The sequence below is a fragment of the Lepidochelys kempii genome, chromosome 13 (genome assembly GCF_965140285.1).
Source record: "Lepidochelys kempii isolate rLepKem1 chromosome 13, rLepKem1.hap1, whole genome shotgun sequence".
Taxonomy (NCBI): Eukaryota; Metazoa; Chordata; order Testudines; family Cheloniidae; genus Lepidochelys; species Lepidochelys kempii.
In genome coordinates, this window is record NC_136392.1 from 11,389,634 (window position 1) to 11,417,181 (window position 27,548).

At 42.2% G+C, this 27,548-nt stretch overlaps 1 protein-coding gene across 1 annotated transcript in view; it reads left to right on the forward strand.

Moving 5' to 3' along the window:
• Nucleotides 1-27,548, forward strand: part of LOC140897151 (piezo-type mechanosensitive ion channel component 2) — a 61,905-nt gene that overhangs the window by 24,698 nt on the left and 9,659 nt on the right. Inside the window, exons 22-40 of the mRNA XM_073309522.1 lie at nucleotides 88-253; nucleotides 1,301-1,544; nucleotides 2,987-3,087; nucleotides 4,330-4,339; nucleotides 5,771-5,916; nucleotides 7,204-7,293; nucleotides 11,260-11,375; nucleotides 12,960-13,072; nucleotides 13,728-13,839; nucleotides 14,284-14,355; nucleotides 16,649-16,815; nucleotides 18,552-18,739; nucleotides 21,168-21,392; nucleotides 22,584-22,842; nucleotides 23,234-23,422; nucleotides 24,024-24,222; nucleotides 24,684-24,813; nucleotides 25,008-25,155; nucleotides 26,814-27,028. Coding sequence (XP_073165623.1) covers nucleotides 88-253; nucleotides 1,301-1,544; nucleotides 2,987-3,087; nucleotides 4,330-4,339; nucleotides 5,771-5,916; nucleotides 7,204-7,293; nucleotides 11,260-11,375; nucleotides 12,960-13,072; nucleotides 13,728-13,839; nucleotides 14,284-14,355; nucleotides 16,649-16,815; nucleotides 18,552-18,739; nucleotides 21,168-21,392; nucleotides 22,584-22,842; nucleotides 23,234-23,422; nucleotides 24,024-24,222; nucleotides 24,684-24,813; nucleotides 25,008-25,155; nucleotides 26,814-27,028 — 2,890 coding nt within the window. The remainder of the gene's footprint in view (nucleotides 1-87; nucleotides 254-1,300; nucleotides 1,545-2,986; nucleotides 3,088-4,329; nucleotides 4,340-5,770; nucleotides 5,917-7,203; nucleotides 7,294-11,259; nucleotides 11,376-12,959; nucleotides 13,073-13,727; nucleotides 13,840-14,283; nucleotides 14,356-16,648; nucleotides 16,816-18,551; nucleotides 18,740-21,167; nucleotides 21,393-22,583; nucleotides 22,843-23,233; nucleotides 23,423-24,023; nucleotides 24,223-24,683; nucleotides 24,814-25,007; nucleotides 25,156-26,813; nucleotides 27,029-27,548) is intronic.

Sequence of the window (27,548 nt, forward strand, 5' to 3'; positions counted from 1 at the left end):
TACTAATCATTGTCACCATAATATTAAACATAACCAGAGCAGTCTTGCCTGAAGCTGCTAAGAAGCTGTTTTCCTGTCTCCTCCCAGATGACTTCCTGCTTCTGCTTTTTGCCTCCCTGCAATGGCAGGTATTCGAAGATGAGAATAAGGCTTGTGTGCGAATAAAGGCAGGAGATAATGTGGAGATCAGCCGTGAATTAGACCCAGCTGCTCTCAGCCAGTACAGCCCTGTGCCAAACTTTATCCACTGCAGGTAGGAACCAACAAGTTTTGCTTTGGACAAGTATAACCGGTGGAAACATGGAATCTGGATTTTGAAGGTGTTTGGATATAAGATTTTATCAGGCCTTTAAGAGAAGTAGAGCTGTGCAGTTTGGATCTGGAGTCAGGTTTGTGCTCAGAGTCCCCATCCAATCCATAGTTTGTGGGTGTTTGTAGGTGGGGCTCATCTTTAGTTACAAACCCTTTAATAATTAATAGATTTCAAAGCCAGAAGGGATCACTAGATCACCCAGTCTGGCTTTCTGTGCAACACAGGGCAGAGAATTTTACCCACTTACCCCTGTTTTGAGCCCAGTAACTTGTGTTTGACTAAATCATAGTTTCAGGATGGGCATCCAGTCTTTATCTGAAGACATCAAGAGATGGGGAATCCACCACTTCTTTAGGTAGTTTGTCCCAACAGTTCATCACCATCACCCTTAAAAATTATAAACTGACCCACTGCTGCCATGCTGCTAAACTGTAGCACTCTGTTGGAATTCCCTATGTCTTATATAGTACAGTAGCTGGCTTTTAGTATACTCAATGCATCCAAATAAAATGTCATTTAATTACAAGGAGGCATGATATCAGAGAATGGACTAATATCCTAGGATAAAGATCAAAATAGATTTAGTTAACTTTATCAGCTCATTAGCAAAAGATCTTGAGTGGGTCTATGCAAAGTTCATACTGCGTGGAAATTTTTTGCACATAGCATCTTTTCTCTTCTTTGTCTGAACCAGCAATGTATTTATGAACCACTTTAATTTTTAGTGTAATAGACAGATAAAATAACTGTTTGCAAAAGGAGTGGGCAAGCCTATTATCTCAGTTCACCTGGTAGAGCTTCTACCTAGGGAACACAAAGTTCACTGATCTCGTCTCGACTGAGCTGGTGTATAATGTGTAGATGCAATGGGGTGCTGCCATAAGTCAAGGGGCACTGTTGGTTTACATATTTAAGTGCATGGCCACCAACTGGCAGACACGAGAGTCTCCCTGATACTGCTCTAACACTTCATTTCCCCTCCCACAGGTCCTATTTGGATATGGCTAAAGTGGTTGTGTTCGGCTACCACTTCTGGTTTGTGCTCTGCCTGATTTTTGTCACTGGGACAACTCGAATCAACATATTCTGTCTGGGCTACCTGACAGCCTGTTTCTACTTTATGCTCTTTGGAAGCGGTCTCCTTCTAAAGCCGGTCAAGAATGTTCTCAGATTGTGGGACTATTTGACGGCATACACTGCCTTAGTTATAGTGATGAAGAATCTTCTGGCTGTATGTATTGTCTTTCACAGAATTAGGGAAATATCTGCCCTCTGGCTATTTTTAATATTACAGAAGGACCTAGAGTCACCATCCAAAATCTGGGACCCAGTGGGCTAAGGAGTTTACATGTGTATTATGAAAAATGTCCCTGCCCTAAGAGTTTACTATCTAAGGCCCTGATCCTATGAAGACCTCCTCATGGGCAGATCCTTGAAGTCAGTGAGGTTCTTGACAGACAAAACGTAGAAGAAAGGGAAGTATTAGTATCCCCACTTTTCAGATGGAGGGGACTGAAGGATGCAGAGTTCATGTGACTTTCCCAAGGTCACACAGGTAGTGTGTGGCAGAGAGGGGAACATCACCCAGAACTCATGAGTCCCAGTCCAGTGCTTGAGCTGCAAGACCATCCATCCTCTCTATTTCCACAGCCAAGTAATAGCCAGCTGGCAGTGGAATCAGTGGGCGTCTGCTGTGTGTGAGGAAAGCAGGATGTGGAGAGCATGGGAAAGGGGGCCCCACACTTTCTGCAAATACAGAGCTGTGGGTGAGGTTGGTTTCAGGAGCTGTGGTGTGCAGGGGAGGTGAGTTTCAGGACAAGACTGGGGAGTTACAAGGGCACGACCAGGGCTTCCGCAATGAAGTGGCTTCACTGTCTAAAGCCTTTCTCTTCATGCATGAAGGGGTGGGGACACAGCCGCTTTGAAGGCTAATAAGTCCTGAGGCCAAGTAGTGGCTCTGTTACTGGCCTATGGCCTCTGAGGCAGGATTCTGCCACCCATTTGTGGAACTCCCCTGGGCACAGCCCACTTACGCTCTCTGTGACAGTGACTGGAATATGGCCCTGTTTGACTTTTCCAGTTCAGTTGATTTAAGCCCTTCTATATGATGATAAATGTTACATAATAAAATTATGCACATTTCAAAAAAATAATCTGGCCCTATATCTCTTTCGCCTAGAGGGTAGGGAAGCATTCACAGCTGTGGTCTGTGCTGGAGCTCTTCTGTGGATGAAAGGAAGATGTCTTTCCCCAGGCTACTCATGCAGCACCTTTAATGAAAACTAAATTCACTTTAAAAGTAAAAAAGAGTTTTCAGAAATAGCTTCCTGCTCATGAAAATCTATCAGTCCATCCATTAGGGACATGTGGCATGGCTTGGCCCCAGCTTTCCACGTGCGGGCCCTCCCAACAGCAAATAGAGAGCAAAGCACTTTTCTCTAATTACAGGCCATTCCTCCATGCTTCCTATCTTCTCTGTTCCTTTGGCAGGAAAGTGGGATACCTGAGAATCCTCTTCTCTAGCTAATTCAGGAACAGCAGTTAGAAAGGCTCATTAAACTGACCCATCACACTACTTTAGATAAAAACAGCAAGTGCAATTAGAGCTTAGATAAATGAATACAAGGAACAAAATGCTGCTGAGCCTTTTCACTGTCTCCTTTTTGATTGTAGATTGGAGCGTGTGCCTATCTTGATAAGTTACTGAGAAACCATTGCTGGCTAATACAGACCTTTGGCATGTTCTGTACTATACCGGGGTATGACTTGGGTAAGTAGCAAATAATGAACAGGCAGAGAGGAGGTACCATTTGACTGTAATTTCAGAAAAACATTTTCTTACTGAAGGATAAGCAAAAGTCTAGTCCACTTTTTCTACAAAGCCAATAAAACACTGTCTCAGTAGCTGTGCAAGCAGAGACCTGTTTATTGAAGTGGAGGTCACAAATGTGTATGGCATGTAACAATTCCATGTGGAAGCATACCATGGCCCAGCTAGTCTGGGAAACAGATAGGAGCTAGATGCTCCAGAGAAATGTAGAAAGCCACCGTAATACACCCTAGTCATTCCAATGTGTTATTCCATGTGGGGTGTGTGTATGTGAGAGAGACGGTGACCACAAAAGAGCCCAGAAGCCTCTACTGGAATTGTATAATGGCTTACGTAGGGTCTGATCCAAAGGCCATTGAAGCCAATGAGAGTCTTTTCATTGAATTCACTGGGCTTTGGATCAGATCATAGAGAATGAAAATAGGAGCTGAACCAGTAGTCCTGACTTGCTGCCTTCCTATTCACGGTTGCACTGTTTCATGATGTCTATAGCAGAACCTGAGGGTTCTTTATAGGCTGCAAATTGCTGCAGGTTAAGTATATGTGTCTGTCAGTTTTTTCCTGCTGTGTTGTAGCATGAAGACTTGATACTGCCTGTATCAGAGGAACAACATGCAGTGAAGCGTTTGTACAGTTGGTGTGACGCTTTAGATCTTCAGTGATCTAAAAATTAAAAAGCAGTCCTACAAAAAGTGGAAACTAGTGGAAATAACACAAGTATGTAGGGACAAAATTAGGAAGTCCAAGGCACAAAACGAGATCAAACTATCTGGAGACATAAAGGGTAACAAGAAAACATTCTACAAATACATTTGAAGTAAGAGGAAGCCCAAGGAAAGGGTAGGCCTGCTGCTCAATGGGGGAGGGGGAGAATAATAACAGAAAATGTGGAAATGGCAGAGGTGCTTAATGACTTATTTGTTTCGGTTTTCACCAAGAAGGTTGGTGCTGATTGGACATCTAATGTAGTGAATACCAGTGAAAATGAGGTAGGATCAGAAGAGGCTAAAATAGGGAAAGAACAAGTTAAAAATTACTTGGACAAATTAGATGTCTTCAAGTAACCTGGGCCTGATGAAATGCATTCTAGACTACTCAAGGAGCTGACTGAGGAGACATCTGAGCCATTAGCAATTATCTTTGAGAAGTCATGGTAGACGGGAAAGATTCCAGAAGACTGGAAAAGGGCAAATATAGTGCCAATCTATAAAAATGGAAAATAAGGACAACCCAGAGAATTACAGACCAGTCAGCTTAACTTCTGTACCTGGAAAGATAATCGAGCAAATAATTAAGCAATCAATTTGCAAACATCTAGAAGATAATAAGGTGATAAGTAACAGACCGCATGGTTTTGTCAAGAACAGATCGTGTCAAACTGACCTGATAGCTTTTTTTGACAGGATAACAAGCCTTGTGGATGGGGGAAGCGGTAGATGTGGTATATCTTGACTTTAGTAAAGCTTTTGATACTGTCTTGCATGACCTTCTCATACACAAACTAGGAGAATGCAACCTAGATGGAGCTACTAAGGTGGGTGCAAAACTGGTTGCAAACTGTTCCCAGAGAGTAGTTATCAGTGGTTCACAGTCATACTGGAAGGGCATAATGAGTGGGGTGCGGCAGGCATCAGTTCTGGGTCCGGTTCTGTTCAATATCTTCATCAATGAGTTAGATAATGGTATAGAGAGTACACTTATAAAGTTTGCAGACGATACCAAATGGGGAGGGGATGCAAATGCTTTGGAGGATAGGATTATAATTCAAAATGATCTGGATAAACTGGAGAAATGGTCTGAAGTAAATAGGATGAAATTAAATAAGGACAAATGCAAAGTACTCCTTTTAGAAAAGAACAATCAGTTGCACACATACAAAATGGGAAATGACTGCCTAAGAAGTAGTACTGTGGAAAGAGATCTGGGGGTCATGGTGGACCACAAGCTAAATATGAGTCAACAGTATAACGCTGTTGCAAAAAAAGTGAACATCATTCTGGCATGTATTAGCAGCAGTGTTTTAAGCAAGACACGAGAAGTAATTCTTCTGCTCTACTCTGTGCTGATTAGGTCTGAACTGGAGTACTGTGTCCACTTCTGGGCTCCACATTTCAGGAAGGATGTGGATAAATTGGAGAGAGTCCAGAGAAGAGCGACAAAAATGATTAAAGGTCTAGAAAACATGACCTATGAGGGAAGATTGAAAAAATTGGGTTTGTTTAGTCTGGAGAAGAGAAGACTGAGAGGGGACATGATAACAGTTTTCAAGTATGTAAAAGGTTGTCACAAGGAGGAGGGAGAAAAATTGTTCTTCTTAACCTCCGAGGATAGGACAAGAAGCAGTGGGCTTAAATTGCAGGAAGGGAGGTTTACACTGGACATTAGGAAAACTTCCTAACTGTCAGGGTGGTTAAGTGCTGGAATAAATTGCCTAGGGAGGTTGTGGAATCTCCATCATTAGAGATTTTTAAGAGCAGGTTAGACAAACACCTACCAGGGATGGTCTAGATAATACTTAGTCCTGCCACGAGTGCAGAGGACTGGACTAGATGACCTCTCGAGGTCCTTCCAGTCCTATGATTCTATGATTCTATGATTTCTCCTGTGTAGCTCTTCCTGAGGACGAGAAATGCGAGCTGCCTGAAAATGAAGCAGGGGTTGTTTGGGACGCGATAAGTTTCACTTTCTTGCTGGTCCAGCGGAGAATCTTTGTGAGCTATTACTTCCTCTACGTAGTGGCAGATCTGAAGGCTGCCAAGATCTTAGCTTCAAGGTACATGCACTGGATGTAACAAGTTTAAACCAACAGTCCCCAATGGTGCAGAGAAGTTGGAGGCTCCCGCTTCTCTGTAAAGAAATCTGGTCTCTCTGGGATTTGGATTTCTGGGGATAGTAATGGGGAGCCTCCCAAGGTGTGTGTTCCAAAAACAAGGGATCCAGTCAGACAATTATTAATACTTGTTGAGCACTGATAATGTGCTCAGTGCTGTAAAAGTAAACAAGATATGGCGCCTGCCCCAAGAAGCTTACAACCTGACTCAAGCCTCTATAATGCCCTGGGTGATGATGCAAACTCAAGGTGGGGAAGAAATCTTGCAAAGGTTTCATGTAAGGAGTGTGACTTAAGAAGGCAGATGTTTTAAGTGCTTGAGGCTCCATTGCAATGATCATGCCTTAGCCAATTTGTCAGTGAGGCAAGAGATGAGGATGGGTCTATGGTAAACCTGGCTTTACATCCTAACTTTCGGGACCACATACTTCACACAATGGGCAGGGTGGGGAATATAGACCTTTTGTGACTGTTATAACATTCATCTGTAGTTCTGAGGATTTCAGTGGAAATCCTGAAGGGTTTGACAAGCAGATCGCCATGTGTTTAGGAGCTATGTTTGGGCAGTACCAGAAAGTGGCAGAGACAGAAAATATGGCATGTGCCATAAAAAAAATGTCACCTAGAATAAATAATGTGCAACTCTGAACTGTGGGATTATAATTCTATTGGGATGTTCATGGGACACCGTAGTCCATGAAAGAGAAGCTTCTTGAGGTGGAGAGGATTCCCTTTACCCTTTCTACATTCCTCTCCCACTTCAAGTTTCTGTTTCTCGTTGTCCCTTATCCATTATCTATATCTGCTTGTCTGTTTCTGCACTTACAATACACCCCTTAATATGGTATTTAATATCTATCAACCCCTCTCTCTGTTCAAATTTCTGCTGGAGTGATTTACCCTGAATCATCCATCTCACTGCCAGAGTGACTCTTCACTGAAATCTTCAGAACTGCTGTTTTTATTGGTGGAATCAGAGGTCTGATGTCAATCTCTTTTTTACCAGAACTCACCAATCAGAGCCCAGAGAATGATGTAATTGCTGTCAATTGCCTTAATCCACCAATGAGAACGGAGACAGAAGTGTCACTCCAATGTGATTTACCAGATTGATAATGCTCTGGTTAGCGGGGTATATTTAACACGGTCTACCCCTTTGTGGTATGAAGATAGTTGCATGCTGCACAGTGAAGTGTTTATCGAATGATCTGGTTTGTTTCACACATGCAGAGGAGCTGAACTGTTTGAAGTAAAGCTGAAAAAAGTTGTGGCGCTCAGATTGGAGGAAGAGAAAAAATCATTACAAGCCATGAGGAGACAGTAAGTTTGCTGTTCATTTAAAATCACACACTACTTATACACCACATATCTAACCGGTGACTACAGGGATGTGTAAACTCTTCACTTCTCTCTCTATTCTATACTACAGTATAGGATACTATATTTTCCATCCTCTTTGATTCCCCCTCCCCCAACCTTCTTAGTGACTCATAACTCAAATCCTTTCCCGTCACTATGAGGAAGAGTTAGGGCTAATGCTACAAACAACAACAATGGCAATCAAATGAAAATAGTTACTGATGAGCTTCAAATGGAGGGAGTCAAAATATGTACTCAGTGCCCAACACACAGTAAAAACTCCCTGCCCTTATTCTTCTGTGGGACTTTAGGATCCTGATAGAGGTAGTTCTAGGAGAGTTTTGGACTCTCGACGGCAAGACCAGAAAGCTATTGACTCCGCTCCATGGTTGATACTACAGAGGAATTGTAACACAGGCCAGCTGTTTGGCTGGTACAAGATCCCTTGTGCTGGACGACAATCAGCTGTTCTGTGCCATGGAATTTTAGGCTTTTCACTGTTTGAGAACAAATTGCCAATAGGATCAATGATGGTATCCAGTCAAAAGGATTGTCTGCATTAGGCTTTAGCCAGTAGTGTAGCTACACTGGTACAAACCATACCATATTGCACTGGGGTAAACTGAGTCTGGCACTGGTACAATATATCCCAGTTTGAAACCACGGTAAGTGGCATTGGTGCAAGTCCCCATTAACACATCACATCTACAAAAGGGACTGGCACCGGTACAACTACACCAGTGCAGCTATAACACAAGGCTTTATTAAAGAGTCCCACACTGGAGATGACCCCATTCAGACAAAGACAAACCAACCTAGAGACGTATTAAACTTCCCTTGAAGACTGAAAGGATGTGTGAAATGGGGACCTGCACAGTGCCTATAATCATTAGCCCCACAGGGGTGATAAATCTGATTGTACTTGGCAGTGTCAAGTCCCTGGTGCTACCTGATTACTGATGTGATATAGGCGACAGCCCTGTAAGAAACAATACAATCTGCCTGGTGCTGTCAGACTGGAATAATGAGACCCACATTCCGTCTTGCAGTGGGGACTGGATGAAACCTCGATTACTCGTTAGATAAGCAAAGCTTGATCAAACATTTCATGTCATCTGCTGCAGAATTTCACAGATGTTTCCTTGCAAAACTCCTAAGTTAAATGCCAAACATTTCCTCACCACATGCAAAGTTGGCCAAAAGCCAAACATTGGTGGAGTTTATTTTGGTTTGGCCTATAGTATTACATGGATATATCAAACTGCTTCCTGTTTTGAATATCAGATCTTGGACTCGATAGCTTCCAAATCTTAGCCAGGTCCAAAGTAAGCTGTGCTCAGTAAAAAAAATAATAATAATACTAGCAACAGTATACATAGTCAGATGAATAATTATGCTTTTATTATTTCCTGGCTGGCTAGCTTGCATGTGTTCTTATGGAGGCGACCAGCCTTCTCAGAGACATATGCTGAGCCCATTCTGGCCAAAGGGTATGTTATTATCACAACCTTTTTTCTTAGCTGTCAAAGGAGTGCTCCTCAACATCTGTATTCAGAGCTGAAGCCAATTCCTACTGAAGTCCATGCAAAGATTCCCCTTGACTTCAGTGGGGTTTGGATTAGCTCTGTTACAATGTTAATATTCTCAAGTTAATTTAAGCCCAATGAAGACACAGGCCTCCTGTTTTAGTATCAGTTATAATATTTTAGATAGATATGCCCTGGGGCTAGTGTTAGTGCTTGTGATAAAAGCTTCAGAACGAAGCGTATTGGTGACACTTCAGGTGTTAGGAGGAGATGGTGGGGAACGAGATTGAAAGAGAAAGAGAGAAAAAGAAGTGTCTAGTTTGGGTACAGGACTGGGAGCCGAAAACTCCTGAGATTAAGACCCAGCTCTGACAAGGCCTCTGCTCCATCTGTGTCGTCGGACAAACTGGTTCCACATTTACCAGCTGGTGCTAGTTACCAGGGCTGTTCCAAATTTTTCTGTCAAAACCTTTTTTCGATGAAAAAATTGGGTTTTTGACAGAACACAGTGTGTAGAATGCGTGTAGTTCCTTGAAAATTTTTTACTTTCTTCAAAAAACCCAAACCCCAAACATTTTTAGCTGAAAACAACATTTTTGGATTTTGGTAGTTTTTGGCCAAAAACGTTTATTTTGCGTTTTGTTTTGTTGTTGGGTTTTTTTTGACAAAAAGTCAACATTTAACATGAGGAAAAACACCCATTTTCTGATCACCTCTATTATTAATACTATGTTGGAGGTAACAATGACCAAGTTGGGGCTCATATGTCATGGGGATTTTTTGAGGATCACTATGTAATGTTTGCAAAAAGAAAAGGAGTACTTGTGGCACCTTAGAGACTAATCAATTTATTTGAGCATAAGCTTTCGTGAGCTACAGCTCACTTCATCGGATGCATTCAGTGAAAAATACAGTGAGGAGATTTATATACACACAGAACATGAAAAAATGGGTGTTTATCATGCACACTGTAAGGAGAGTGATCACTTAAGATGAGTGGGGGGGAGAAAACCTTTTGTAGCGATAATCAAGGTGGGCCATTTCCAGCAGTTAACAAGAACGTCTGAGGAACAGTTGGAGGGGAGGGGGCGGAATAAACAAGGGGAGATAGTTTTACTTTGTGTAATGACTCAACCACTCCCAGTCTCTATTCAAGCCTAAGTTAATTGTATCCAATTTGCAAATTAATTCCAATTCAGCAGTCACTCATTGGAGTCTGTTTTTGAAGTTTTTTTTGTTGAAGAATAGCCACTTTTAGGTCAGAAATCGAGTGACCAGAGAGATTGAAGTGTTCTCCGACTGGTTTATGAATGTTAAAATTCTTGACATCTGATTTGTGTCCATTTATTCTTTTTCGTGGAGACTGTCCAGTTTGACCAATGTACATGGCAGAGGGGCATTGCTGACACATGATGGCATATATCACATTGGTAGATGTGCAGGTGAACGAGCCTCTGACAGTGTGGCTGATGTGATTAGGCCCTATGATGGTGTCCCCTGAATAGATATGTGGACACAGTTGGCAGCAAGCTTTGTTGCAAGGATAGGTTCCTGGGTTAGTGGTTCTGTTGTGTGGTGTGTGGTTGCTGGTGAGTATTTGCTTCAAGTTGGGGGGCTGTCTGTAGGCAAGGACTGGCCTGTCTCCCAAGATTTGTGAGAGCGATGGGTCGTCCTTCAGGATAGGTTGTAGATCCTTGATGATGCGTTGTAGAGGTTTTAGTTGGGGGCTGACGGTGACGGCTAGTGGCGTTCTGTTATTTTCTTTGTTGGGCCTGTCCTGTAGTAGGTGACTTCTGGGTTCTCTTCTGGCTCTTTCAGTCTGTTTCTTCACTTCAGTAGGTGGGTACTGTAGTTGTAAGAATGTTTGATAGAGATCTTGTAGGCGTTTGTCTCTGTCTGAGGGGTTGGAGCAAATGCGGTTGTACCACAGAGCTTGGCTGTAGACAATGGATTGTGTGGTGTGGTCTGGGTGAAAGCTGGAGCCATGTAGGTAGGAATAACGGTCAGTAGGTTTCCAGTATAGGGTGGTATTTATGTGACCATCGCTTATTAGCACTGTAGTGTCCAGAAAGTGGATCTCTTGTGTGGACTGGTCCAGGCTGAGGTTGATAGTGGGATGGAAATTGTTGAAATTATGGTGGAATTCCTCAAGGGCTTCTTTTCCATGGGTCCAGATGATGAAGATGTCATCAATATAGCGCAAGTAGAGTAGGGGCATTAGGGGATGAGAGCTGAGGAAGTGTTGTTCTAAGCCATAAAAATGTTCGCATACTGTGGGGCCATGCGGGTACCCATAGCAGTGCCGCTGATTTGAAGGTATACATTGAAGACAGAAAGCACTTACTTTTCTAAATGCTAATGATTTTTATACTCCTGTCTGTGTTCTGTCTTAAACCTATAGAATGGAACTAATCAAATTGAAGCAGAAGAAACTTGACAATTTGAAGCAAATGACACCAAGCCCAGAAGAAACAGCTGTGGATCAATCCGCCAAAGAGCAGCAGCTGCTAGATCTAGGTGAAATGATGTCACGTTAAATAGCCTGTGTAGTGACAACAACATGGAGAGAGATCACTTTGCCTTCCCTTCCTCTGCTTTCCGTTTTTGCACTGCACTGCGTTTTTGTACTCCACAGTACACAGTAAATTGCCTTTTCACAACCCCAGTGCTGCTGAAGCTGAAATTCACATTCAGCCTTCGCATCCAAAGCCAAAATAACTGGGCTCTGTCCAGGCCTTGTCTGTAGGTCTGTGGGATGAATTTAATCCCTGAAACCCACAGTTAGGCCACTGGTCTTTGATATAAACTCCCTCTGCTGCTCCTCACGATAGGGTATCTAGGCAATGGGATTCTGGGGTATGAGATCCAGGGAATGGATCCTGCCTGCAATTCAGAGCTGCTGTGGAGAACCCCCCTAGGGCTCACAAAGAATGAAGAGATCTACCTGTACATACAGCCAACCCACAGGCTCCAATGCAGTCCCACAGTGGGCCCTGCACAGCTTTGTGAATTGAGAAATGTAATTCTTTTAAGTTGTGGAGAGGGGAAAAAAGACCTGTCCATCTGTTTCACGACATACATTTTACAACCACCTTTGCAGAGGAGGGCGGCAACAAGGAAAACAAGGACAAGAAGATATGGTGGCAACCCTGGGTGAACCACACCTCCAGTAAGTTTTCTGTGTGCACTAAAGGTTTGTGAGCCACAACTAACTGGAAAAATGACATGTATAAGTTAGGGCAATGTAGCCTGCTAGAAACAGTGTCTTTGCACACAGTTGCTGGGATTGTACACAACAAGAACCTGCAGAAACTTTTTGTTTGGTTGGATGGTTGCATTTTAGCCCCACACTCAAAAAAACAACAACAAACCACCCCCCAAAAAAAATACAACCATAGGGCTTCATGTAGAAGTCAATCGGAGTTTTGCCATTAACTCTAGTGGGAGCAGGCTTATGATTCTGCTGTAAACCTAAGGCCAGATTCTGCTCTCGGCAGGAATACCTCCCCTGCTGCACACACAGCAGGCTGGCAGCAAAAAGGAAACATCATGGGTGGGGGGGGGACCCATAGAGGACAATTGTCTTTATTTAATTCGGGGTCAGCTGACAATTACATGATTTATAAAACACATTTATAATGCAACCAATCTGTTCTTCAATAGCTGTCCTAACAGTCAGCCCTATTTAGGAAGGATGCTTGCTATGTGTATCTTAGCAAAAACTGTACCATTTGTCTGCTCTGTCCCTTCCAAGCCCTCTCCTAGCCCTACATATTTCACTGCTGTTGAAATGTGGTTTTCTTTCCCAATGTCCCTATTCATAGCCTAAGGGCTGCTCTAAAGTATATTAAGCATAAAGATACTAATCAAGCGAATAAAAAATAGTAACAGCAAAAATACTCGCATGCTCCACTATGCTAATTAATATTTACTAAAACGTGTTCTGTTAAAATGGCTAGACTAGGATTTTCAAAGCCACATAGATAGGCAGCTCCTATTTAGATGTGCAACTCTTATTGATTTCAAGGGGACTTGTGCATCTAAATCCCCTGGGCAGCTCTGCAAAATCTCAGCCACATCTCTTTCTGGAACTGATTTTAGTGATTCGAGCTGGGAGCTACTACCTCTTTGAGACAGACAGTGAGGAAGAAGAGGAACAAGGGCAGACAGAAAAGAGGGAGGAAGAATCACCAAAGAAGAAAACAGCATTCCAGGTGCAGGACTTACTTATGATAATACTGAGTAGTGTTGCCTAGTGGATTGAGCACTGGACTGGGACTCAGGAGACTTGGGTTCTATTTCCAGCTCTGCCTCTGGATTCCTGTGTGACCTTGAGCAAGTCACCTGATTTCCCGGTGTCTCAGTTTTGCCTTCTGTAAAATGGCAATGATGATGCTTATGTCTTTTGTAAAATGCTTTGAGACTTACGGGTGAAAAGAGTGAGGTCTTATTATTAATTTATTATTAATCATTAATTATGATTATTTTACACAGTTACCTTTTTTCAAAAAAATCCCAAGAGATTTACTGCAAACTACCAAAATATTTTCCTAACATTGCTCTTCCATGGAAGCAATTGCTGTTGTTACTAGGGGGATGTTAGGTGTCTGTAAAGGGAAGCGGAAGGCGTCAGTGAATTCCCAGTGAGAGGGAAAGTGGTCTGTAGACCCATGAATGGGAGAGGAGCAAAGGGATCCATCTGAATGGAAGTGGGAACGGGGGACACACCACATATTTGATCCACTCTATTAAAAAGTTTGTGAAGCTCCGGCATACCGGAGTACGTCAAACGAAACACAGCTTAGGCTTGATCAGCTGGATGGAAGCACCAGGCTTCTCTCCAAAGACTAATGGGGTTTCTCCATGCAGCTTGCATATGAAGCCTGGATGTCCAGCTCTAAATCAGCTCTAAGAACAAGAAAACAAGATGAAACCAGAGAGCAGAGGAAGAAAGAGGAGGAGGAGCAACTGCGACTGGCAGGTAATGGGAAGAATGCACAGACACCTGCGCACAGGGGCTGCTTGGCCAAATTAGACAGAAAAAGAACTGTTTGAATGAGAGAGGCTGTAATTCCTACAGCAAGAATCACTAATAGAACATTAAGGGTAGTCATTTACATGTGGCCAGGTCAGGAAACGCTGACACCAGCTTTAATTACCATCCATATCGCCTGTCCGCAGCACATCCCACATGCTGGATGAAGACTTCCCTTTTCCATAGCCATAATGCCCTTAACTTTGCCCCACATACATGTGCATTTCAATACAGTGTCTTGTTATCTGATTATGTAACCTGCAGCTGGAGTCATAACCCCATTGATTTCACTGGGCATTGTGCTGGGCTCATAATTCCTGAATAGCTGGAAAGATGTCAAGGCAAAGTTTCTCTCCTCTATAGCTCTGTTTATGTTCCTATATGATACAGGAGAGGTGAAGTTGGAATTCCATGAAGAGAAAGGGGAGATATCAGTCACTGAAGAGAACCTAGATGAGCCAGGTGAGTAGCTCCATATTGTAGCAGCAAACCAGAAGCCCTTGCTCAGATGACTTCATAGACTCATAGACTTTAAGACCATAAGGGACCATCATGATCTAATCTGACCTCCTGCATTCCAGGCCACAGAACCTCACCCACCTACTCCTGTAATAGATTCAAAGCCTCTGGCTGAGTTACTGACGTCTCAAGATTTGAAGACTTCAGGTTACAGTGAATCTACCATTTACTCTAGTTCAAACCAGCAAGTGACCTGGACCCACATTGCAGAGGAAGGCAAAAAACAACCCAGGATCTCTGCCAGTCTGACCTGTGGGAAAATTCCTTCCCATCCCCACAAATGGCAATCAATTAGACCCTGAACATGTGGGCGAGACCCACCAGCCAGAAACCTGTGAAAGAATTCTCTGTAGTAACTCAGAGCCCTCCCCATCCAGTGTCCCATCTCCAACTGTTGGAGATATTTACTACTAGCAGATGTAGATGGGCCATATGCCATTGTAGGCAATCTCATCATATCATCTCCTCCATACATTTATCATGCTCAGTTTATTTCCCCCTTTACTCCGCTTGGAAGGCTGATCCAGAACTTCATTCCTCTGATGGTTAGAAACCTTTATTTAATTTCAAGTCTAAACTTACGGATGGCCAGTTTATATCCATTTGTTCTTGTGCCAACATTGGCCCTTAACTTAAATAACTCCTCTCCGTCCCTGGTGTTTATCCCTCTGCTGTATTCATAGAGAATAATCATATCTCTTGTCAGCCTTCATTTTGTTAGTCTAATCAAGCCAAGCTCCTTAAGGAGGGGTTGTAAGTGCTTTGGAGGATAGGATTATAATTCAAAATTATGTGGACAAACTAGAGAAATGGTCTGAAGTAAATAGGATGAAATTAAATAAGGACAAATGCAAAGTACTCCATTTAGGAAGGAACAATCAGTTGCACACATACAAAATGGGAAATGGCTGCCTAGGAAGGAGTACTGCGGAAAGAGATCTGGGGGGGTCCTAGTGACGCAAGCTATGAGTCAACAGTGTAACACTGTTGCAAAAAAAGGAAACATCATTCTGGGATGTATTAGTAGGAGTCTTGTAAGCAAGACACAAGAAGTAATTCTTCCGTTCTACTCTGCGCTGATTAGGCCTCAACTGGAGTATTGTGTCCAGTTCTGGGCGCCACATTTCAGGAAAGATGTGGACAAATTGGAGAGAGTCCAGAAAAGAGCAACAAAAATGATTAAAGGTCTAGAAAACAAGACCTATGAGGGAAGCTTGGAAAAATTGGGTTTGTTTAGTCTGGAGAAGAGAAGACTGAGAGGGGACATGATAACAGTTTTCAAGTACATAAATGTTGTTACAAGGAGGGAGAAAAATTGTTCTTCTCAACCTCTGAGGATAGGACAAGAAGTAATGGGCGTAAATTGCAGGAAGGGAGGTTTAGGTTGGACGGTAGGAAAAACTTCCTAACTGTCAGGGTGGTTAAGCACTGGCATAAATTGCTTAGGGAGGTTATGGAATTTCCATCATTGGATATTTTTAAGAGCAGGTTAGACAAACACCTGCCAGGGATGGTCTAGATAATACTTAGTCCTGCCATGAGTGCAGGGGACGGGACTAGATGACCTCTCGAGGTCCCTTCCAGTCCTATGATTCTAAGTCCTCTCTTGTAAAGTAGGTTCTCTGCTCCTCTGATCATCCTAGTAGCCCTTCTCTGTACCTGTTCCAGTTTGAATTCATCTTTCTTAAACATAGGAAACCAGAATGCCACACAGTATTCCAGATGAGGTCTCATCAGTGCCTTGTATCATGGTACTAACACTTCCCTATCTCTAGTGGAAATACCTTGCCTGATGCATCCTACGATTGCATTAGCATTTTCATGGCCACATCATATTGGTGGCTCATAGTCATCCTGTGATCAGCCAATACACCCAGGTCTTTCTCCGCCTCTGTCACTTCCAGCTGATATGTCCCCATTTTATAGGGATTAAGAAGAATTTTTCTTAAATGCATGACCTGGCACTTTACACTATTAAATTTCATCCTGTTTCTATTACTCCTGTTTTCAAAGTAATTCAAATCTTAATGTATGATATTCTGGTCCACCTCTGTGTGGGCAATATCCACTTCAGTAAGATGGATCAGGATTGGATGGGAATAAAGATAACCTAAACTGACCTTTGAAATCCTTTATCACTGTGTCTCAGCCAATGCTGAGGAACTGGTTGAAATAGAATAGTGCATAGAACCATTTCCTGTTTGTAACTGTATATGTTTTTTTCCCCTTTTGACAGAAAGTATAATTGAAAGGATAATCAATACAGTCAAGTTTACTTGGGTCTTTGTTCAAGCATTGCTAGATGATATTACAGAGGCACTGAACTCTCTCTGTAAAAATAACCTGGACATAGCAAATGTGCTGAGAATTGAAAGGTGCATGCTATGGCGAGAAATTAATAAGGTAAGATCACTGTCATTTTACACAATGTCCTGTTTTTTTTTGTTTATGTAACAGGATGTCTGACTATATTCAACTGTAACAAGCCGGAAATTCTGGGCTCTGTCCTGAAATCTTTATATACACAAAATTCTCATTGAGCTAGATATGCATAAAAATGCCCCATTGAGCACAAGCTCATTGATAGAGGTGTCTTGAAAAGAGAAAAGTCACATAAAATTTTCATTGGTCACTTCAATTCCAGTCCAAGACTCCATTTCAAGTCACTTTTAATTTTCTTTTTCATTTTCAAAATATGATGTCCAGGTTTTTTATTGAAGTTTTCCAACCAGTTTCTTTGATTATTTATGCATTACAATAGTAACTAGGAATATGGTTTATTCATGTTCATTTGTGGACCAATCTTTCTGCATTAGGTCATGTTCTGAAACCCATTGTTACTCCCCTGAAAGAGACTTGATGTCAATATAAATTCTGAGCGCTGCTTACATCACTGAACAAAAGTATTCCAGGTGCCTGAAAGACTGACTTGCAAGGAAAGATTAAAAGAGCTAATATTTAGAGCTGGTTGAACAATTTTATTGAAACTATTTTCTAATGAAAAATGGCTTTTTGATTAAATGGGAACTTTCATGAAAAAAAATCCTGTTATTGTAAAAAAAAAAATTGGGGTTTTCTTTTAAAAAATAAAACGGGGTGTTTTTTAGTTTTCAGCAACAACAAATTGAAAAAAATTGTTTACATTTTTTGTTTTTTCAACAAGAACCAGGAAAATTTTAAGAAAAGTTTTGGTGAAACTGAAAATCATTTGTCTTCATTTAAATTTTTCATGGAGAAAATCCCCAATAATTTAATAAGAACATAGGAACTGGTGTATTGCAGCGGTTCTCTAACTGCGGGTTGGGACCCCAAAGTGGGTTGCAACCCCATTTTAATGGGCTCGCCAGAGTTGAAGCCTGAGCCCAACTGTCTTGGGTCAAAGCCTGAGGGCTTCTGCCCTGGGTGGTGGGGCTCAGGTTACAGGCCCCCCCCCAGCCTGGGACTGAAGCCCTTGGGCTTCGCCGCCCCCCACACCCAGGGCCGTGGGGCTTAGGCTTTGGCCCGCCCTGCCCAGGGCAGTGGGGCTTGGGCAGGTTCAGGCTTCGGTCCATTCTTCTGGGCTCATGTAGTAATTTTTGTTGTCGGAAGGGGGTCGCGGTGAAAAAATGTTTGAGAACCCCTGGTGTACTGGATCAGAACCAAGGTGCAGTTAGTCCAGTGTCCATGACAGTTAGTCCAGTGAAAGTGGCCAGCACCAGATTCTTCAGAAGAAGATGTAAGAAACTCCACAGTAGGGAGAAAGGGGTCTCCTCTTGGTCTCCAATAGAGATTGGCTTAAATCACAAAACATGAGGTTTAATATTCCTTTCAAAATTTGTGCTATTATTAATTTATGATAACACTGGATATTCTTGAGATCCAAATAAATATCTATTCCCACAGGTTTCTACTAACTATGTTTAGTTGACTAAGAGCTGTCATGCTTATATTCTGAAGGGCATTAACAGCAAGGAAGGGAACATCTTATTTAGTGTGGGACACAAGGATATAAAAAGAGCACCAGCCATCGGTTTTAAAGATGGGAATTCCCCATGGGAAGTAGGGGTCTCAAAGGGTAATATGGGATTACAATCGCTTCCATTGACAGAAACGAGGACAGCATTTTTCCCATCTGACTGATTTTGTATTAATTTTTTAAGGGAAAAGAGGCCTCGCCAGACACAATTCTCCAATATTACAACATGAAGAAGACTCAGCAAGTGCAAGCAAATCCTTATGGAGGAAATAAAATGAAAGGCACATGGGAGGATCAGCGTGAAGACACATTAGAGTACCAGCAGATACCCAGGGGGGGAACCCAGCTACCTCATGAGAGCAGTGCATCCAGGTGAATAGACGGTGGAACATTATCCTTGTCAGAACTTCTCATAAGAGCTGGTCAAACCTATAGTGAGGTAATGTGCAGCTAGGCAATATTTGCTGGATTTGTTACAAATCTAAGGTGTTTATCTGCTCCCCCAACCCCAGCCATAGTATCTGAGCAGCTAACAATATTTTAATGTATGTATCCTCACAACTCCGTGGAAGGTGCTGTTATCCGCATTCTACAGCTGGGAACTGAGGCACAGGGAGGCTACATGATGTGCCAGAGGTCACACAGGAAGTCTATGGTGGAGCAGAGACTTGAAGCCAGGTTTCCTAAACCTTAGGCTAGTGCTCTGATCACTGAGCCATCCTTCCTCTCAAGCCTCCAAGCCTGGGTTGTGGAGTGAACCTGGTCCCAGTTCAGAGTGAGTCTGGGATAACTGATGGTTTGAATGGAAGCTGGGTGAAGCTCGGCAGCTCTGCTTTGCTTCACTTTGAGATTTTTAAATTCATTTGAGCTCAAAGCAAAAACTGTGGCATGAAGCAGGAGTAATCCCAAGGGAGGGGTATCAGTGTCATCAGTTAGCCACACTTGGAGTCAGCTAATGAATGGTTACAGTGAGATGAGGTGGCATCCTGCAAAACTCAGAACTGATAGGTAAGGTCCCAGGAAGAAAATCTAAGGGAAAAAAGGAGTTCAGGAGAACTGGTGGTTTCTCAAGGAGACAATACGAAAGGCACAACTGCAAGCTATCTTGATGCAAAGGAAAGACAGGAAGAATAGTAAGAGGCCACTATGGCTCCATCAGGAGCTCTTTAATGACTGGAAAATCAAAAAGAAATCCTAAAAAAAAGTGGAATCATGGACAAATTTCTAAGGAGGAGTACAAATGAATACGCACAAGCATGTAAGGGCAAAATCAGAACAGGTAAGGCACACAATGAGTTACACCTAGCAAGGGACATAAAAGGCAGTAAGAAGAGGTTCTTCAAATACATTAGGAGCAAGAGAAAGATGAAGGAAAGTCTGCTTAGCAGGAAAGGAGGGCTAATAACTGATGACATAAAAAGAAAGCTGACATGTTTAATGCCTAGTGGGTCACACATTGAATATAAATTAACAATATGATGCAGCTGCGAAAAAGACGAATATCATTGAGGGGTGTTTTAGCAGGAGTATCATATGTAAGACACGGTAGGTATTTGTCCTGCTCTACTCAGCACTGGTAAAGTCTCAGCTGGAAAGCTGTGTCCAATTCTGGGTGCCACACTTTAGGGAACAAATTGGAGAGAATCTAGAGGAGACAAAAATGATGAAACGTTTAGAAAACCTGACTTATGAGGGATGGTTAAAAAAAACTGGGCATGTGTAGTCTTGAGAAAAGATGACCAAGTAAGGACCTGATAACAGTCTTCAAATGTGTTAAGGGCGGTTATAAAAAAGATGGTAATCAATTGTTCTTCATGTCCACTGAAAGTGGGACAAGAAGTAATGGGTTTAATCTGCAGCAAAGGAAATTTAGGTTAGATGTTAGGAAAAACTTTCAAACAATAAAGGTAGGTAAGCTCTGAAATAGGCTTCCAGGGGAGGTTGCGGAATACATATTAGTGGGGATTTTTCAGAACAGGTTGGACAAACACCTGTCAGGGATAGTCTAGGTTTACGCGGTCCTGCTACAGAGCAGGGGCCTGGATGTGGTGACTTCTTGAATCCCTTCCAGCCTTACATTTCTATGGTTCTATGATTCTATGAAAAATAGCCCCTAGGGCAGTGGTTCTCAAACTTTTGTACTGGTGATCCCTTTCACAAAGCAAGTCTGTGAATGCGACCCTCCTAATAAATTAAAAACACTTTTTTATATATGTAACACCATTATAAATACTGGAGGCAAAGCGGGGTTTGGGGTGGAGGCTGACAGCTCATGACCCCCCAGGTAATAACCTCATGACCCCCTAAGGGGTCCTGACCCCCAGTTTGAGAACCCCTGCTCTAGGGAGTGGCTACAGGGAGGTCAGTTAGCAACAGCTAAACTCGGGGGAATGATTACAGCGGAATTAGCTGGCATGCAGCTGGAGTAACCCATGTGTAATATTGCAGAGAGATCAATTAGCATGCAGCTCATACAATGACTGCTGTGAGGCCAGTTAGCCTGCAACTAGTGTGATGCAACATGAAATACTTTGAATACTTTAAAAGAACAAGCTTATAACGTTAATTAATAACGTTAATAACGTTAAATTCTGTGTGAATCCTTTCTAATCACTGTCACCATGACCTTACATGTTAAAATTCTTAGCTGGATTCTGAATTTATGGTGAGTGAGCCCCTTCTCCCTTTGGCATGAGACAGGAGGTTTCATATTAGTACAATTATTTCAGTGTCAATTAAGAAACTTAACTTATGATTTTCAGTGATTTTTTTTAAATAAAGAAACTCATTCTGGATCTAGGACACCTGATGAAGTTGCTGAGGAAATTAATGGAGATGAGGCAGGACAGAAGGTGGAAGATGAAGACAGCGTCAAAGAAGCTGCCCCAGAAATGACCACTCCTCTTCCTTCCTCTGAAACAAAAGATTATGCTGTTTCCCCATCAGCTGAGAGGAGCAAAGAAGCAGGCAGGCCATTAAATGAAGTTCCTGTTATCATGACTGCCAGTGAGCTGCTTCTGAACAGGCAAGAAAGACCTAAAGTCAAACCCAGCTGCAGAGATACCCACAATGTGTTCATGGAATGATGATGTGCCTTAAACAGCATGGCGCCACTTAATTGTTTCTAGTTTTTTCACTTGCACAAGCTGACATGGGACACTGTGTTTGATGTCAGACTAAAAAGAGACTTTATAGGGCAGATGCTCAGCTGGCGTAAGTCAGTGTAGCTCCATCCATAGTAAAGCTATGTCAGTTTTCACCAGCTGGGGGATATGGAATTATGGATTATAGTCTCCACCCATGAGAGACTAAAACTACTGCATGGTCGAACTGGTTAAAAATTTTCACATTAAAAGTCCCCCCCCCCCAGCTTTTTTTTTCCAAAATGAAACTTTTCATAACAAGTTGTTGAAATGCTCATTTTTTTTTGCAAATTTTTCCATATGATTTTTTCTGAAATTTTTACCAAAATAGATTTTGTTGCTTACCACAAACAGTTACTGATTGAAAATGGTGGTTGTGGTAAATGAAAAAATATTTAAAAAACAAATTAAAATTTCAGTAAAAAAACAAAAACAAAAACCCACCCCCACAGAACATTTTAGGCCCAGTTTGAACCCTGTGAGATGAAAACAAGTCAGAAATTTCAAAAATGTCACTAAGGTGTTTTTTGTTGTTGTTTTGTGTCCCCTCCTCCCCCCTCTTCTCCCCCCGGCCCCCCGACCAGCTCTACTATTAGGGATAGATTTAAAGAACTGTGCCCATGCAGCAGAGGCATTTGTGTTCATAGGAGCACTATGGTTGTTATGCACTAATGCTACTGAATTGGTGAATTAAGGGCTAAGGTCAACAAAAATGGAGGGTGCTCAGCAGCACCTCCAAGAGTTGCTTTGTACTTGGAAGTTTAAATGTGCAAACACACCCATGTTTTGTGGGGGCCACTGAGCAGGTGCTGTTCAGAATTAGGGGTGGGGGACTATGAGTGTATGTGAGTTAGGTCAGTAACAGCTTTCACAGAAGATTTGGTTGACAAAGTATCACAGCTTTAGTCATGCAGTTCTGAAGAGATTATATTATGCCATACATCTGGTCTCATATATATATATATATATATATAATCTTCTGTATTCAAAATACTAGCTTATAGCCTTGCACCAATTTTGTGAGGAAATATAATTAATCTATTTTTATATATTTTTTTTGTTCTATGTTTCAGGATGTTTCATGACAATGAACTGGAGCAGTCAGACAAGTTTTATCAGAGTCTGCCTCGATCCCTGAAGTTGGGCTTTGCTTTGTACAATGCGATGGTGTCCAAGTCAGAAATGCTCTGTTATTTTGTCATCATTCTCAACCACATGGTCTCTGCTTCTGTCCTCACTTTGGTTCTGCCCATCCTTATATTCCTGTGGGCCATGTTATCCATTCCAAGGCCTACTAAATTCTTCTGGATGATGGCTATCGTTTATACAGAGGTATGCAACAGCCAGAAAATTGCCTTGCTGCAGACATAAGTGTCTCTCTGCAAACAAGTACTATTCTTTTTCTTTACATTAAAGTGCAATAAACTTCTGTTAGAATGGATGTTAATGGGGTAGACTAGATGGCAGACGTGACTAAAGGATACTGGTAGGTCTGAAGGTAGTTCATGAACTGCAGGTAATTTGCTGAACATAAAACCAGAAATAAAGAAAATTAGAGAACATCTATACGGGATGAAACACCACGGCAAGGTTGGCTCTTCAGGATCACAAGCCAGCAAAAATGTATTTGGAAGATCTACAAACTCTTCTGAAAATGTTTAAGGCTAGATGTTGCCCTGCCAGGCCATGTCTTCCAACTAACTTCGTCTTTTTTCCTCTCTAGGTAACAGTAGTTGTCAAATATTTTGCTCAGTTTGGATTCTTTCCCTGGACCACTAAGTTATACTGCGGCATCAATGCAGAAGAGCCATTTGTTCTGCCAAACATTGTTGGGATTGAGAAGAAGGATGGCTATGTGCATTTTGATCTTGTGCAGCTGCTGGCTTTGTTCTTTCACAGGTCTATCTTGAAGGTAACTTGTTCTTGAAGAGAAGGAGAAGAAATGGCTAATTTCTTAGAGCTCTGCTGAATGTTGGCAGAGAAAAACTGAAACTCTGCTAAACTTGCCTGGTCTTAATTTCTGTTATAAATTCAAAACTCATCCCATCCTTTGGGGGCAGGGACTCAGACTCCAAACCCAGGTTTAGATTTAAACTTAGCATTTGGCCCTCAACTCCAATGGTCTGAACAAAATCCCAGATTTGAACACTTATGGGCCTAATTCTTTACATATAAATGCCATTTTCTTTAATGTGAGATACTCACATGCTGTGATGGGAGATTAGAGTCCTTGGGGTGAAATCCTAGCCCTGCTGAAGTCAATAAGAGGTTTGCCCCTGGATTTTAAAGGCTTTGAAGTGTGGATCCAAATCTGGGGACTTGTGCCCATTCCCTACCCACCGTGAAACCAACCGTTCGTCTCAAGTGTTGCCTCCCCCTGTTTCTCTCTCCCCCATTCTGTGTCTTTCTGTCTCCGCCTGCAGAGGGATTCATGGTTACTGTGAATTAAAGATGGTGTGCTGAGGACACAGTGTATCAAACTGTATTAATCATTCTTTAAATGTTCCCATTAGCGTCATGGACTCTGGGATTCCAACGGTGTCAATGTGTCTGATTCCAAGAAAAGGAGATTTTCTAGGAGGCAAAAGAACCAGGAGTCCAGAGGTGGCCTGCAGGAAGAGGAGCCTGGATCGGGGCCATGGCACCTTTTCAGACATCACAATCCCTCAGGGAGTGTCTTCAGAGGAAGGAAGACAGTCTCCGTTAACAGAGGTAGTGGGGGCCACACTGAGCTATTTTTAGACACTAAGGGGGCTTTCATTTTAAAATTCAGGTGGAGAAAATACTATAAGAGCCAAATTTTCAGTTGTTCAGCTTCCTTTCTCTGGATGCACCTGAAAATAGGGGATTGTGCCTTAGGTGGTTGTAGTCTCTACCCCCCCATAGTAGGGTATTACTGTGATTTTTTTCCCTAATGTGCCCAGTAGCATGGTGTATAGGTGCCAAATAATTCCTTCTGAGTAACTTAATGTATTTGCTAGCCCAAGAAACTATATTCATAGGACATTCTCAAACACTGATTTCTTGAGAGATAACCCTACTGGCTGAATTACTGCCTTATTGGAACATCTAAGGTTAAACAGAATTGTAAACCTTTGTGACAAAATTAGGACCTGGCTGTTAAGAAAAGAACAGCCCTTAGACAAACCTGTGATTTGTCTTCCCTTTGGTAGGCAAGACTCAGAAGAATGAAGCCAGGAAGAAATGGAGGCTTTTTAGAAAGAGTCCCATCAGCAAGAAGAAACTTCTTAAGGAAAAGATGAAACAACTGATATTGAAAGCAAAGAAGCTGGTGATTAAAATGTAATTGGGGTATTATTTGTAACATCTCTTACGAAAATGAGACATTGTTGCACTTCAGTTCAGTAGAGTAATTATAATTCCAGTTTTTATGCGTCTTCTATGGAAGATGTGCACTGGATACATTCATCTGATCGTTCTGAGGATGCATTGTTACAATTTCCATTGAACTAGATTATATCTGTTTTTACCCCTAGTGTCCTTCAAATCTATCGACCTATCAGGCAGTTCTTCTACGACATTATTCATCCGGAGTACAGCCCCGTCTGTGATGTCTATGCACTGATGTTCCTGGTTGACGTGATCAATTTTATAATTGTTATCTTTGGATACTGGGCTTTTGGCGTAAGCACAAATGCACCTTCTTTATATAGACTGCAAAGCAAATAGCTTGATTATTAACTTGGGGACTGTGGTATATAGTCAGCAGTCTCTACCATGACTGCATACTCCAGGATTTAGGGAGACACGAGGAGGCACAGGCTAAGTTAATCAGTCTGGGAGCCAGGAGGAACCACAGTGTCCTGTGTGTGTGCGAATAAAGAACACACTTTGTATTCAGGACAGTTGATTCCTCTCTCTTCTCTACCACCAGGGACATGATGGAAATTTCCCCTGAATTACAGCCACTCTTTTTGTTTGTTTTTGATTCAACCTTAAATTCTCTTGAGCAAGGAGTCTCCATAGACTAGAGAAGAGACTATCTACAAAAGACAGGCTAACTGATACAGATAACACAGAGATTAATGATGAGGGAGAGGCTCAACAGCAGACACTGGGCAGGGAGTACCATTGTTTCCCAAAGAAAGCAAATGTTTCACTTAATTCGATCATGAATTCTGTTTGTTCCATTCCCCGCCCCCCCTTCTCTAGACTTTGTTTTATTTATTTTATACAGAGTAGATCACCTCAGTACAGATATTTTAGATGGAAATCTAGTCAAAAGAAAGGAGAAAGGGAGGGTTACCTAAGGCCTTGATCCTGTGAGGTACTGAAACCCTTCTGCAAGGTGAAGAACACCATAGACATTAATGGGAGCCGAGGGCAGCCTCTTTCAGGAGAGGGTCTTACTGCACAGAGAGCCTGTTTCATTTCCAGAAGGGCTATAACACCAAACCGATGGCAAAGCGGCAATGCAGTGTAGGCTTCTGGAACAGAAGCACAACCCAGTCAGTGAGTGCTATGCTTATACTCTCAGCATTGCTGCTTGCACATTGTGCTTGGCTGCCATAGCACTTGCTTGTGCTTTCCACATCTGGATGTTGTTGTTATGTCTCAAAGGAATCTGATTCTGCTTCCAAGTGGGGGAATGATCAGTGATAACAACAGATGAGTCTATCAAGATCCTTAAAGGCTTGGTTTCATGCAAAATAGTCCTAGTTATAAAAACTTAGGGAGGAGAAAGAGAAAGCAAGGGATGGAGATGGATCCAAACCGCAGCTCTGAAGCCCTGATATTTTTATAATGGGTCTAGTTAAAACTCCATATCTGAACCCTCCCAAGCATGAGTGGGGATTTGAAATCTGGATCTGAATATTTCCAAAACACAGGGTGTTTGATTTTGGCAGGTTCAAGCTACAAACATGGTCCTGGCTCTGGATGCAGGGTAGATGCCCATTGCTCTATAACACAAAGGAATAGAATTGTTTAAAAACCAGTTGATCTTCAGACTCCTCCACGGGGCATCAGCAACGGCTCACTGTCATTTTATTTGTGTCTTTATTTAAGATGCTTCTACTTAGTGCCTGCTGAGTAGAGATTTGCTTGTAGAGAGGAGGGATTAGAGCTTTGCCTTTCCAACCCCTACAGAAAATGCAGCACTTACTTACAGTTGTAAGCCCCCTTATACTCAGGGGAAATACTTGCCTGAATAAGGACTACTCACATAAGTAATAGTCTGGAGATTCCCACTCTCCAATGGGTTATATAAAATCATTGGATAAATCCTGAGTGGTATTGCTTTGTAACTAGATTTTCCCCTTATTTGTTATGATTAATTTCAGAAACACTCAGCAGCTGCTGACATAACTGAATCCCTGTCGGAAGACCAGGTCCCTGAAGCCTTCCTGGTGATGCTTCTGATTCAGTTTGGCACCATGATAGTGGACCGGGCCATTTACTTGAGGAAGACTATGTTTGGGAAGTGTGTATTCCAGGTTGTCCTTGTCTTTGGCATTCACTTCTGGATGTTTTTCATCTTGCCAGGTGTTACCGAAAGGTACAACTGTGGCCAGTGTCACATGAAAATCTCTCTCTCTCTCGTGAGCAGGACTTGCTTTCAATGGGAAAACAGACATTAGCCGTGGTGGCTTTGAAGTCTGACATTTCTTCATGCTTTCAGCAGTGATTTAATTTGTGCTGTTGGCACTTATGCTGGGATGGGTGGGTTTGGAAATGGATAGATGGACAACTTAATTTCCTTCCACAGTCTTCATGTTGAAAGTGCGGCATGCTTTGGGTAAAGAGAACAAAAGAGAGTGCAATTATGTGTGCAAAATGCTACTGCGTTGCACGCCTAGTTTATTTGAGAAAATAGCAAGGTATATGGTTCGTATGCAAACTCAGTTATGTCTGTGCATCTGACTCTTTGAAAATGAGATCTCAGGAGAAGGAGACTTCTGCAGACTTATGAAGTATGGCAAGGGGAAAAAACCCTGGAAGAAATAGTCTCCCAACTTTAGATATATCCTACTTTGAAACTGCTCACTATTGGTCAACACCCTCCTTTCATGGATGGA